The sequence below is a fragment of the Podarcis bocagei genome (genome assembly GCF_964188305.1).
Source record: "Podarcis bocagei genome assembly, chromosome: 1".
Lineage (NCBI taxonomy): Eukaryota > Metazoa > Chordata > Lepidosauria > Squamata > Lacertidae > Podarcis > Podarcis bocagei.
Genome location: NC_138125.1, coordinates 12,823,169 through 12,837,342, shown reverse-complemented (window position 1 = coordinate 12,837,342; position 14,174 = coordinate 12,823,169). Strand labels below are relative to the sequence as shown.

The 14,174-nt window shown below is 45.2% G+C and overlaps 2 protein-coding genes and 1 long non-coding RNA gene across 3 annotated transcripts in view; 1 reads left to right on the top strand and 2 right to left on the bottom strand.

Moving 5' to 3' along the window:
- ADSS1 (adenylosuccinate synthase 1) overlaps positions 1-849 on the bottom strand; it is a 28,160-nt gene extending 27,311 nt beyond the window's left edge. Inside the window, exon 1 of the mRNA XM_081193332.1 lies at positions 605-849. Coding sequence (XP_081049458.1) covers positions 605-805 — 201 coding nt within the window. The 5' untranslated portion in view covers positions 806-849. The remainder of the gene's footprint in view (positions 1-604) is intronic.
- LOC308587571 overlaps positions 1-14,174 on the top strand; it is a 199,878-nt gene that overhangs the window by 16,092 nt on the left and 169,612 nt on the right. The gene's annotated exons all lie outside the window — the stretch shown is intronic.
- Positions 7,774-14,174, bottom strand: part of LOC308586389 (inverted formin-2-like) — a 35,749-nt gene continuing 29,348 nt past the window's right edge. The window contains exons 12-15 of the mRNA XM_081192993.1: positions 13,404-13,524; positions 12,071-12,235; positions 10,477-10,576; positions 7,774-8,430 (exon numbers count right to left, since the gene is read on the bottom strand). Of these exons, the coding sequence (XP_081049119.1) occupies positions 10,481-10,576; positions 12,071-12,235; positions 13,404-13,524 (382 nt within the window). The 3' untranslated portion in view covers positions 7,774-8,430; positions 10,477-10,480. The remainder of the gene's footprint in view (positions 8,431-10,476; positions 10,577-12,070; positions 12,236-13,403; positions 13,525-14,174) is intronic.

Genomic DNA, 14,174 nt, shown 5'->3' with positions numbered 1-14,174 from the left:
ATAAGCGGGACAGTTACAGATGGGTAGCCGTGTTGGTCTGCCATAGTCCAAATAAAAAAATTCCTTCCTGTAGCACCTTAAAGACCAACTAAGTTAGTTCTTGGTATAAGCTTTCGTGTGCATGCACACTTCTTCAGATACACTGAAACAGAAGTTGCCAGATCCTTCTATATAGTGAGAAGGTGGGGAGGGGTATTACTCAGAAGGGTGGGGGGAATGGGAGATTGGCAGATAGCTGAGATGAGCCTGTTGACGACTCTTAACGACTGTAATAGGTCTTACAGGAAAAGGCAAGGGGTAAGAATTACAGTCGTTAAGAGTCGTCAACAGGCTCATCTCAGCTATCTGCCAATCTCCCATTCCCCCCACCCTTCTGAGTAATACCCCTCCCCACCTGGCAACTTCTGTTTCAGTGTATCTGAAGAAGTGTGCATGCACACGAAAGCTCATACCAAGAACTAACTTAGTTGGTCTTTAAGGTGCTACAGGAAGGAATTTTTTTTATTTGGACTATAAGCGGGACAGCATAGAAAGGTCACAAATGCAAGAGCAGCAGAAAAAGCGGCAGCGAGTCTTTCGTGGCTGAAGTGCCGCCACCACCCACCTGGCACCTGCAGACGACGTCGGCCTCCGTGGCCAGCAGGTCCACCACCTTGCCTTTGCCTTCGTCCCCCCACTGCGAGCCCAGCACCACCGTCACCCGGTTGCCGCCGGGCTCGCTCCGCAGCCGCTTCAGGCCACCGGCGCCGCCTGGGTGAGGGGCGCGGTCATTGGACGCGGCCGTCGCCGCCCGGGTGCCCGACATGATGCTGGCTGGACGGCTCTGTCGGCGACCCTTCTGCTCGCACGAGCCCGCCTCGAATGCCCGTTCGCCCGCTCTTCGCCTTTTTGTGCCGGCACTCGGCCAATCGCGGCGGCCGGAGCACTGACGTTAGACAAGGGGAGGAGCGGGGTTGGGTATCTACGAGCTGGAGGTGGGGCGGGCGAAGCAGTTGGGGGCGGGCCAACGGGCGTCGCCAAAGGGGCGCGCGAAGCGTTCCTGAGGGGAAAGGGCGGTTCGCCTCAGACGAAGCAGGCGGCGGGGGCTTAGAAGCCGTTACCCCCCACCCAAAAAAACAAAATTCGAAATAAAATCCGTTACGCATTTGAAATAACCATTCCAACCGAGCATTCCGTCAGCTAAGAGTTCGCTCCCCTTAAGAATGTAACCCTATCGTGCCAATGTTAAATAAACCAAGACGAAATCTTAAAAAAAATATAAAGGAATAAAAATATGCGTATGAAAGTCAATATAGCACACTGAAATCAATATTATTTATTTACTTTTAAATGGAAAGGTGTTTTTTATTGTTATTATTAAAGAATTAGAATTTATATGCTGCCCTATACCTGCAGGCTCCAGGTGGTTCACAAAATAAAATCAGAATATAAAACTACAAAATAATAAAAATAAAAACAACAACAACCCCAAACCCCACACACATGTACTTTAAAAGGGCATAGGATGCCTGTCAAATAACAGTTAATGCAAATATTATATATTTATGAATCTACCAAAAAACCAAAATGTGGAATTAAACACATTACGCATTTGAAAGAACTGTTAAAACCAAGCATTTTGTTACCTATGAGTTCGCTCCCCTGAAGAATGTAAACGTATCTTGCAAATGTGAAATAAACCCAGATGAAAACTTTTAAATAAATTTCAGTGTATGAAAGTTCATATAAGACACTGAAGTCAAGACAGTCCTGGCTTGAATTTTACCTCAGGCCAATGGGACACAACCACACACCATGGATTCTCCAAAATAACCCCAGCTGTGAACTGTAGGTTATTAAGGGTGCTGGGAGTCACAGTTCTGTGAGGAGTAAATGACTGTTTGTTTGTTTGTTTCATTTAAATAACACCTTTATCTTCCAAGGCAGTGGCGTAGCGTGGGTTGTCAGCACCCGGGGCAAGGCAAGTTATTTGCGCCCCCTAACCCTAACCCCCAGATGTTGCGCCTGGTGCGGCTGGCCCCCCCTGCACCCCCCACGCTACGCCACTGTTCCAAGGAGCTCAAGGTGGTGGCACATGGTTCTCCTCCTCCCCACTTCATCCTCACAACCACCCTGTGAGGTAGGTTAGGCCACAAGGCAGTGACCGGACCAGGGTCACCCAGTGAGTTGTCGGGGTTCGAACCCTGGTCTCCCAGGTCACAGTCGGGGCTTTTTCCCCCCCCCCCAGGTGGGCGCCATTGCCATTCTAAGGCAGCAAAGGAGAAGTTCCTGGTTCCTCATTTTCTAGAAAAATAGCACTGGTCATTATCCAACACTAACCATTACGCCACACTGGATCCCAGGATTCTCTGGGGAAAGTCGTCTGCTTTGAATGTATGGTGTGGAAGTGGCCTAAGTTTGTTAGCGTCACATGTGTGCACATGCACACACTCTCTGACCCAGGAGTGGCGCAGCTCGAAACAGCAACCTGTCACCCCACCTCTTTTACCTGTGTGGCACCCACAAAGCACTGGAAACCAGTACAGCTGGAGAGGTGGTGGGGTGGGCAGCACTGGTGCTGCCTTTGGGGCTTCCGGCGCTTGAGGCGGTCACCTCATCTGTGGGCTTGCCCGGCCTCAATATGAAGAGAGCTACACTGGCCTGCATCGCAGGAAAACTAGAGTGCCGTAGTGACATATAAATGGCAGGAGTTACCATGGTTTGTCCTTCATAGACACGTGTCCAAGGGGAGTCCAAAAGTGCCAGCAGCATTTTTGTGCCACGTACCCCAAAGAGCAAAGGTGTATCGTATAAAACCCAGTTTATCAACATCAGCTTGATTGCATTCCTATGCACAGTTCCCTCGGAGTAAGCTCCACTGAATTCAGTGGTCTTTATTTCTGACTAAAGAGTCCAACCACTGCTCAGCAGTCAACCGAAATGCAACCTTTTATCTTTTCATTGGAAATGCAGTCTTGCAAAGAAGCATTACCATTTATAAAGTTTAGGGACTCCCATCAAAGGAAGGAAAGAAGGATCCAGCCTCTGCTTGATTTATTTTCCTCGTTCTCTGACTTCCTCTATGCTAATTTCCCCAAACTTGAAGGCCTCAATATCACCTCACTGGCCAAAACAAGGAGGGTCCATCAATTAGCCTGGACCTTTGGAACATGCTACTGCGTCACTTCTGTCCTGAGAAAAGTTCCAGAGCTCTACTCCCTCAGCTACCCCATTTACAGCCAGAGATGCAAGAGATGGTCTGTGGTATGCACAATTTTGAGAAGGTTGAGGGAGACAAAGCATGACAGGGGTACATGGCAACTGAGAGAAGGTTAATCTTATGGTACTGGCATGCAGGGCTGGTGCCAGACTTAAGGGGACCCTCCCCCCCCCTCAAAAAAATAATTCAGGAGCAAAATAGAAATATTCATTTACCCAGTTACTTAATGGCTGGAAGAGAATGTGTTTGGTAACCTTGAAATTGTTACCTATGATGGTATGTGGTTGTTTTAAAATGAACACATCAATTAATTGTATTGGTTTACTACTTTGATGTTTGCCACCCTAGGCTCCTTTGGGAGGGAAGACGGCAGAAAAAATTAATAAGGAAGGAAGGAAGGAATAGTATACTGTATCTTATACCTACAATTTTTTTCTAGACGCTTTGTCCATCAATGTGGCAAAATGTCAAACAATTGTTTCTTGCCAATAATTCATTTCCAAAATCCAGAGAACTACATTACCATTTTCTCCCAAGTATCATTCTACTTTTTAAAGAAGTTCATTTTTAAGTATTTTTAGACCTTCCATCACAATTGTGGAACAATCCTTTCAGGTAAGAACATATTTAGTGGCATTAGATCACCTGGTTTAGTGGTGAGGGGGGTACTTTTGTGAATACCTTCTTTACCATGAAACTGTAGTGAGACAGAGGAGTTTAAGGAGAGAAAGCAAATTAATTTCTCTCTCTCTCTCTCTCTCTCTCTCTCTCTCTCTCTCTCTCTCTCTCTCACACACACACACACACACACACACACACACACACACACACACACATATATATATATATATATATATATATATATATATATATATATATGCTTTCGTAGATTTTCACGGGTACAGGAATGCAGGTTTTGGTGTCTTCGGGTGTCTTCCCGTGTAAGAGTTGGGGTGTCTAGGCGACGTTTCGACGAGGTCTCACTCGTCATCTTCAGGCTGGTGCTTTCGGCTTCTTGTTACTAGAACAGAGCAGGATCTCAGTGTTTGAGTTCCTATAAATACTGTTGAGGGGGTGTGGTGTATAGCCTCCAACGTTCTGGGCAGATAGGAAGTTCCTAGGTTAATGTGCCTTTTCTTCTTTTGTTCATTAATTACTTGAGGGATATCTTGAGTGATTACTTGAGTGATATTCTGAGTACCACTTAGGAGGGTCATTAGGTGTGGATTAGTTGCTAAAGCTTTCGTGTCTTGACCTCTTGACCTTGTGAAGAGTTTTTCTGAGAAGATGGTTGTACTGCACTTAGTTGTGCTCTGGCTTGGCTTCGTGTATAGGGGCGAGCTGTGGTTTTGTGCCCTGTGCCAGCCAGATCTGTGTAGGGATTGCAGGGGGGTGCAGCATCCGGAGGTGCCACTATGGTTTGGCTACTGGATGGTGTCTGTAATTTATCTGTGGAGAGGGTCTGGGTTTGGGTCTGGTGTGGTTGATTGGAGATGGCGTTCTGTGTGCCTCTGGTTCTGGTGTCGGTTTTTGTGGGGAGGGCTAATTTCCAGATGATTATTCTCTTGTGGTGATGTTCCATGTTAAAGAGTCAGAACACAAACCCAAACTTTGGCTCAGATATGTTGACGACACCTTTGTAATTTGGCCACACGGGAAGGAAAAACTAGATAGCTTCCTCACACATCTCAACAGCCTACACCCCAAAATACAATTCACTATGGAAATAGAAGCCAACAACCAACTTCCCTTCCTTGACGTCCTAATCTACAAAAAACCTGATGGCTCCCTAGGACACACTATCTACCGGAAAAAAACACACACCAACCGCTACTTACATGCACAATCACACCACCACCCTGCACAAATAAACTCCGTAGCCAAGACTCTCATCTCCAGAACCAAACGCCTGGCTGACAAAGACCACTTGACAACTGAGTTACAGAATCTCTCAAATGTGTTACTCGCCAACGGATACCAGCAAAACAGGGTTACGAAGCTAATCCAAAAAGAAACACCCCCCAAAAACCAAGACACAGAAGAAAACAATGGCATGGCCCTCCTTCCTTATATCAAGGGCACTACAGATAAAATTAGCAAAATCCTCCATAAACACAATATCAAAACAGCCTTTTGCACCAACCAAAAAATAGCCAATATCCTCAGAAACCCAAAAGATAAAATCCAGTTAGAAAACCAAGGGGTCTATGAAATACCCTGCAAAGTCTGCCCAGCCACGTACATTGGACAAACAAACAGACGAATAAATGCACGTATCGCAGAACACAAGAATGCCGTCAAAAAAGAAGAAAAAACTTCCTCTCTTTACCAACACATGAAAGAAACAGGACACGAAATTAATTTTGCAGATTCCAAATTGCTCTTTAACATGGAACATCACCACAAGAGAATAATCATGGAAGCCATCGAGATAGAGAAACACCCTCACAACATGAACAAGCGTGACGACACGTCCCGCCTGCCAGACATCTGGAAATTAGCCCTCCCCACAAAAACCGACACCAGAACCAGAGGCACACAGAACGCCATCTCCAATCAACCACACCAGACCCAAACCCAGACCCTCTCCACAGATAAATTACAGACACCATCCAGTAGCCAAACCATAGTGGCACCTCCGGATGCTGCACCCCCCTGCAATCCCTACACAGATCTGGCTGGCACAGGGCACAAAACCACAGCTCGCCCCTATACACGAAGCCAAGCCAGAGCACAACTAAGTGCAGTACAACCATCTTCTCAGAAAAACTCTTCACAAGGTCAAGAGGTCAAGACACGAAAGCTTTAGCAACTAATCCACACCTAATGACCCTCCTAAGTGGTACTCAGAATATCACTCAAGTAATCACTCAAGATATCCCTCAAGTAATTAATGAACAAAAGAAGAAAAGGCACATTAACCTAGGAACTTCCTATCTGCCCAGAACGTTGGAGGCTATACACCACACCCCCTCAACAGTATTTATAGGAACTCAAACACTGAGATCCTGCTCTGTTCTAGTAACAAGAAGCCGAAAGCACCAGCCTGAAGATGACGAGTGAGACCTCGTCGAAACGTCGCCTAGACACCCCAACTCTTACACGGGAAGACACCCGAAGACACCAAAACCTACATTCCTGTACCCGTGAAAATCTACGAAAGCATATATATAAATGCATATACAGTCCTGCATTGATGCATCAAGTTGCTTTTGATTTTAAAGAAACAACAATTTGCAAGTCCTTTCATCTGAATCAGGGGTGAGGATCCAGTGGTGCTCCAGCTGTTGTTGACCAATTCCCACCATTGGCCATGCTGTCTGAGGCTGGTCAGGGATGATGGGTATTGTAGTCCACAGAACACAGAAAGCTTCCTTATGCAGAATCAGACCGCTGGTCCACCTAGCTTATTACTGTCTGCACTGATTGGCAGCTCCAGACAGGCTCTACTAGCCCTGCCTGGGGACTGAACCTTGGTAGCTTGGAAAGCAGATGCACAACCACTCAGCGGCTCCCACCTAGAGGGCCCAGATTCCCCATGCTCACTCTACAGTTTCAAGGCAAAAAAACTGGAAAGAATTAGGCAAATCCTCATGTCAAATTCACGACTATTTCTGCCTTCCCACTCCACAGAGCACAGGGATGACATAGAAGGAATAACAAGCAAAAGGCTAGGCAGGCGAAGTTCACTTAGCAGCAGGCAGCTGGCAGGCATGCTACTTAAGCAGAGCATGTTCCCCTCTCTGGAGGAGCAGGAATGCTTTATAGGGAAATGAGCAGCTGGCTGACATTTCCCCCCCGAAGCGGAGGTGGTGACATTTGCCACAACACTGCTATCCCTTTCCTTTAGAAATAGAGCCATTGTGGGGTAGAGGGACAGATGACATATTGTGCAACCAGCAAGGCACTCAGAATGCACACAGGCGTTGTCCCATTTTATCTGCTGCGCAACAAACCTGTCAGGGAAGCAGTTAACCCAAAAGCATGACCAGCCCAAGGTCAGCCTTATGCCCGAGCAGTGATTTCAACTCTTTCGGCCACCCGCTCCAAGCCCAGCATGCTGGCTCTCAAATATTTGCTTTGCCCCAAACCATTACAATATTTCATTTCTGGCTTTTCAGTTATTTAAATAAAATTGACTGCATCTTAATATTATACCGCTGGCCTCAAACCAATGCCAGAATAGTGCAACATTCAGTCTCCCCAGTAGTGGGTGCTGCAGGGGTGAAAGTTGTACTTTATATAAAGTTTGAATAAAAAACAAATAGATATGTGCTCCAGTCCTATAATTAAGAAGTAGATAGATAGATAGATAGATAGATAGATAGATAGATAGATAGATAGATAAATAGATAGATTTATTGTCATTACACTAGTGCAACATTGCACAAGTGCAACGAAATTGGATGCCATCCCTTAAAAAGTACCCAATATTATGTTTTAAACACTAAGCAGGAACTTTAAAAAAAAATGTTTTGGGGTGGGCAGAGAGTTACAATAAAAAATGGGGGGGGGGAGGCACCAACACATTTTCCTACAGTAACTTTAAATAGGCCAATTTGAATTGTTGTTGCACATTTATATCCTGCATTTTTCCCTAACAGGGAAAGCTTTGTACCAGTTTAAATCAGTGCCCATGAAATTCAAGAAATTTCAATAAGAAGTGGGATTTCTGTACTCTGTTACCTAACTCCATTCCTTTTCCTCCTTTTATGTGCAATAGACAGGTAATTTACATCAAAATTTCCACAAGGAGTCATATTATAGCTTTTTATTTTCTTCCATAGGTTGTTCAGCTTAGTAATTAATAAAGGCATTGTTCTTACCAAAACTGACACAATGGAAATAATAAATTAATAAATATGTTAATAAGTAAAGCACAGAAATCTAAACAAGCATCCACTATCAAGTTCCTCTTTTTTATATAAAATAATAATAATTCAATTTTCTCACTTGATAAGTTGGGGAGGGGGAAATAACTGCTTGGACATGAAGTATTATTATTTCCAGTTAAGAAAGTAAACTGAAGTACAAGGGCCCCCCCAAAAAAGAGCAGGATTCTTTCTTTCTTTCTTTCTTTCTTTCTTTCTTTCTTTCTTTCTTTCTTTCTTTCTTTCAAGACAGCTCCTGCATAGAGTTTCCAGGAATTGATGGTTTTTCTCACAACTGAAAGCCTTTCCTGGACAAAGCATCAAAGATGCCAGCTTCCTTTGTTGCTGCTCGTTTTCAAGCTATGCAGAGAGAGAGAGAGAGAGAACATGCCTCATATTTGTATGCAGTGAAATCATGCCAATACATACCAGCACCTTTGAATTAAAAAACAGAATGACTAATAGCCTGAGTCTGTGTACATCAGCAGAGGGTTCGGTCCTGCTGGGTGTTGCTTTGCCAGCATGTTCCCTGCAGACAATACACTGCCTAACCAGACCCCTGCAGCCAGCAGGACTAAATCTTCTGTTCATTAGCTGGCAGGCAGAGGGTTCAATCCTGCTGGGTACTTCTTTACTATTCAGCATGTTTTACCAGCCTACCCCATCCTGCCAGTCAACTCTGACATGTGGGTAGGACTGCTCGCTTATCAGTCACCTGGCATCATCATGATGTCAGGATGCACTAACAGATGAAGAGTCCTGCCCATCTCTCAAAGTTGGTCCACTGGGGTGGTGAGGGAGAAATCAAGATCTGGCCCCAAAGGTTCCCGGCCTCTAGATTAGAGCCGTAAATATGATACGTGAAGGAGCCCTAAAACGTCTCGGTGAAGTCTCCAGGTGACTGCAGAGAGTTCTTAAGTGCTCCCTTCTCAATGCTGCTCACTCAGGCGCCTTTAACCACAGCCCCATATCACAGCGAGCAAAACATTGAGTGAACAGGAACAAGCTGTCATGCTGATAGGGGGATTTCTGCAGGTGACAGTGGCAGCTGTCGGAACTGGTATCTGCTGTTGTCACCCAGTGTGGGGGCTCTGTCAGGGTTCCTAAGGGATCTATGGGGTTATGAAGGCTGTACAGGGAGCTCCTCATCTGGAGCTGGTCTTTGGAGGGCCGGAGGGCCCATCTTCCATCACAATCCCCTTGCCTGCTCCCACCCCGCTCAACAAACTACTTCTCCTAATATGGCAAAGTTCACTAAAAATAGGAGGACAAATTGAGACAATAAAGGAAAATAAACCCGTCTTAACCATCTTAACTGAAGGATGCGGGTGGCACTGTGAGTTAAACCACAGAGCCTAGGACATGCCGATCAGAAGGTCGGCGGTTCGAATCCCCGCGACGGGGTGAGCGCCTGTTGCTCAGTCCCTGCTCCTGCCAACCTAGCAGTTCAAAAGCACATCAGAGTGCAAGTAGATAAATAGGTACCGCTCCAGCGGGAAGGTAAACGGTGTTTCCGTGTGCTGCTCTGATTCGCCAGAAGCGGCTTAGTCATGCTGGCCACATGACCCGGAAACTGTACGCCAGCTCCCTCAGCCAATAAAATGAGATGAGCGCAGCAACCCCAGAGTCGGCCACGACTGGACCTAATGGTCAGGGGTCCCTTTACCTTTACTTTAACCATCTTAACATAAGTTCAGCATCTACCAAACCTTCAGCCTTTTTGGAACCCGGGACCCAACCACCACTAGTCCCAATGTGGAACATGGAACCATTTTTAGGTTTATTTGTTTTTAACTTCCTCCTTTGTGATCAGCCCCTCCCTGTTTCCCTCCTTCTCCTCCCCAAAAGCCCTACATTTGATATAAAAAGGGAAATTATGGGCATTTTAGGCCACAGCGTCACACACTTAAGGCACTGTAAATAAGTAAATTAATAGCTGCCGTTAGCTGTTAAAATCAAGAAGGCATCTAGGTAGGTAAAAAGGTAAAGTTTGGTCAAAGGCGACTATGGGGTGTGGCGCTCATCTCACTTTCCAGGCTGAGGGAACCGGCATTTGTCCACAGACAGCTTTCCGGGTCATGTGGCCAGCATGACTAAATTGCTTCTGGCACAATGGGACATCTTCCTGCCACAGTGGTACCTATTTTTCTACTTGCACTGGCATGCTTTCGAACTGCTAGGTTGGCAGGAGCTGGGACAGAGCAACAGGAGCTCACCTCATTGAGCGGATTTGAACTACCAACCTTCTGAACAGCAAACTCAAGAGGCTCAGTGGTTTAGACCCTGCATCTAGGTAAACTTGTACATGGACCCAGTGTTACAAAATCAAAATTTAAAACGGAATACACAAACTGGTTGTGATGAAAAGTGGGGGAACAGAGGAAAACTTATTTCCAAAGGTTATACCTCTTTAACAATGCTTCCGACGCTTAGCTGCTTCTCCTTCTTCAAGCAAATTCTTCCTCTTTTCTGCCTTTACCACTTGTTCCCTTCTGTCCCGATTTTCCTACATTCCAACACACAAAAATATAAAATTCAATAGAAGCCTGACAAAAAAAAAAAATCCACATGGATAATAAACCCACCTAGTTTGAAAATTGCAGCCCACTTTTTAAACAAAACAACAACACATTCCTTGAATTAATTTACAAACCACCACAGTAAATCACTGTGCACTGGGGCGGAAACCATGCGAAAGTAGTATGAGATCAGGGCAGTCAACGGCATGCAATTTTAATTAATTTGACTGGCGGTAGGCTCAGGACATGCAAGGAGGAAAATACTGCTTCATGAAACTACGAATTAATGTATGGGATTCACAGTCACAAAATGTGCAGGGATACCCCGTATTTTTCCGTGTATAAGATGCCCCCATGTATAAGACACCCCTTATTTTGGGGGACTCCAAATTAAGAAAACACGTCTCAGCACTACCCGTCTATAAGACGAGCCCCAATTTTAAACTAATTTTTTTGGTAAAAAAAAACCTATTCTTATACACGGAAAAATACGGTAATTACAACATACAACCAGTTACTAAATTCAGCAGCAATTGTACAGCTCCCTGTTCATTTGTTATTAAAAAGAGTCAAAGCAGCTTGCTGCATGCTCCATGCATTTTAACCCATGCGTAGAGAAGTAGCGTGTGCTTTATTATAATCATGTTATCTACTTTAGCTGCTCATACCAGACAAAGGCTACAAAGTAAAGTTCTGGGTAGATGCAAAGACTCTCTCAACAAGGTTCTTTATGTCCTCCTTCCAAACAAAAGCCCCTCACGCAACATTGAAACTTATTCTTGCAACTCCCTTTTGAATTTCAGAAGTGGCTTGCTATCAGCAAGTATAGGGGAGAGGGCTTGCACTGGTGCCTCTGTGCATGCACAAGTGTGTGAAAATCAAACACACTGCTGTATGTACACGTAATTCCTTGATATCAAAATGCCCACAAGCATACAAGCTAGAGATCTGAGGATTATATTCAGTTCTAGCAAAGACTAAGGAGTAGCTGGTGGTTCCTTCTACCAGTATGCAGTTTTGTGAAGTCCAATAATTTTTTATTCCCACAATGGTAGTTTCACACATTTCTGGCATTAATTGGTAGCTTTAATACATTCCCCTTATTTCTGATTTTCAGGCTGTGAGTGCCATTACTTATGTAGCCAAAACAGATTCACCCACAAACATGAGGGAAGAACCAGTAAGTTCAGGGGAACCCCGAGTTTTGCAGCAATAGAAAAATGATCGCAGGGGCAGGGAGATAAGAGGGGAAAATCACAATATACAGCCCAATGAGAACAATATGTGAGGAGTTCACACCCCCCCCCCAAAAAAAAATTGCTGGCTGCTGGGGTAGAGGAAATTAAAACTGGGTGGTGTGGGAATGGAATATATTGAGAAAGGGGATGGCCGGCAAGAACCCTAAATGGGAACATTCCACATAGCAAAATTTTGTTGCAGGTCCCACTTGTCATTATCGAACCTTGTTTATTATTGCAAACCTTGAGGGCTTTGATGAAGAGATCCCTGAAGGTTTTCATAGTGTTAAAAAGATCATCTAATGAGTGTGTGTTTCGATCTTCACAGAGATAATCAGCAAGCTCAGCTTTCTTTTCCACAAGGGCATTCATTTCCTCACCCAGTTCCTTGGAAGCATTTATGCTATCCTACTTGCAAACACAATTTGCGCACGTTAGAAAACATTGTTCAAAATAACATTGCACCTGGTGCGGGTTTGTTTGACTGTTTTTTTACAGTCTGTATTTTGTTGGTCTTAATGCTTTGCTTAACCATTAAAGGTAAAGGGACCCCTGACCATTAGGTCCAGTCGTGACCGACTCTGGGGTTGCGGTGCTCATCTCGTTTTATTGGCTGAAGGAGCCGGCGTACAGCTTCCAGGTCACGTGGCCAGCATGACTAAGCCGCTTCTGGCGAACCAGAGCAGTGCACGGAAACGCCGTTTACCTTCCCGCCAGAGCGGTACCTATTTATCTACTTGCACTTTGATGTGCTTTCGAACTTCTAGGTTGGCAGGAGTAGGGACCGAGCAATGGGAGCTCACCCCATTGCGGGGATTCGAACCGCCAACCTTCTGATCAGCAAGTCCTAGACTCTGTGGTTTAACCCACAGCGCCACCCACGTCCCCATAGCTCCATGGCTTGTATGTAAAAAGATCTCAGGACTGATCCCTGGGACCTTCAGAGGGTCATGGAGAGAGGGTACAATACTGAGCTATATGGACTATTGATCTGATTCACATTCACACCATACATTTAAAGTAGTTGTATCAGTCATGGCTTCCCCCACAGAACCCTGGGATCTGTAGTTTGTCAATGGTGCAGAGAGCTTAGAACAGTGATGGCCAAACTTGGCCCTCCAGCTGTTTTGGGACTACAACTCCCATCATCCCTAGCTAACAGGACCAGTAATCAGGGATGGTGGGAATTGTAGTCTGAAAACAGCTGGAGGGCCAAGTTTGGCCATCACTGGCTTAGGAGACCCGTAAGAAACTACAGTTCCCAATATTTTTTGTGGAAAACCATGGTCACACATCCACATTGCATGTTCACATTTAGAGCATGGCTTCCCTTAAACAATCCTTGGAACTGTAGTTTAAGGGTGCTGGGAATTGTAGCTCCATCAGGGGTAAGCTACAGTTCCCATTTGTGTGGGTTTTTTTGGGGAGAGACATGTACAATAAATGCATGTTGTGGATGTGACCCATGTCTCTTAAAGAGAGCAAGGACCTGTGAAACCCATTTAGCAGACACAACTAAGAAACATTCTGGAATAAAAGGAAGCTTGAGTACCATTAGTAAATCCACGTAACTTACTTTAATAGATTTCCCAAACTGGACTTTCACATCATCCTTGGATGAAAATATCTTTTGCTCGATTTCCAACAATTTCTTTAGAAGGCCTTCCACTTCCACTTGCATCTCTTTTACATTGATTCTGGAAGAGGTTTAGTAAAAAAAACACCCGACAAGCAGCATCTATAGGTAAACCCATTGTGGAAGCTTCCCTTCCTCAGCACCCTCACATATCTCTCAACGGGAAACACAGAAGGAGAGTCTTTGTGGTGAGAGAGAGCATGCATGCAAGACAAAGGAAGGAGCCTTACCAATGGTCCTCTACCTGAGTGGAATGTGGATACAGGAACCACATTTCTTCGGCAGGGTCCCTGCAGAGTCCTTGTCCCCAGTGCCCTACAGCTACCCCATCCAGCACAAAAGGGGAGCTTTTCATCCACAGGGTGCTCCAAAGCTAAGCATTTAGGAATGCTGAAAACACAAGGGCAGGCATAGGCAAACTCGGCCCTCCAGATGTTTTGGGACTACAACTCCCATCATCCCTAGCTAACAGGACTAGTGGTCAGGGATGATGGGAATTGTAGTCCCCAAACATCTCGAGGGCCGAGTTTGCCTATGCCTGCACAAGGGGCTTCCGTTTCAAGGGAACGCTGTGCAAGTTCTGCAACGTACAGCAGAGCTTCATGGAAAACACAGATGAAATCAGAGCACTCCAAGTCATTTGCTCATGTACATGCACAGAAAACAGCAGATCTGTCTGAAAGGCAACCCCTGCATTAATGGTTGCAGTGC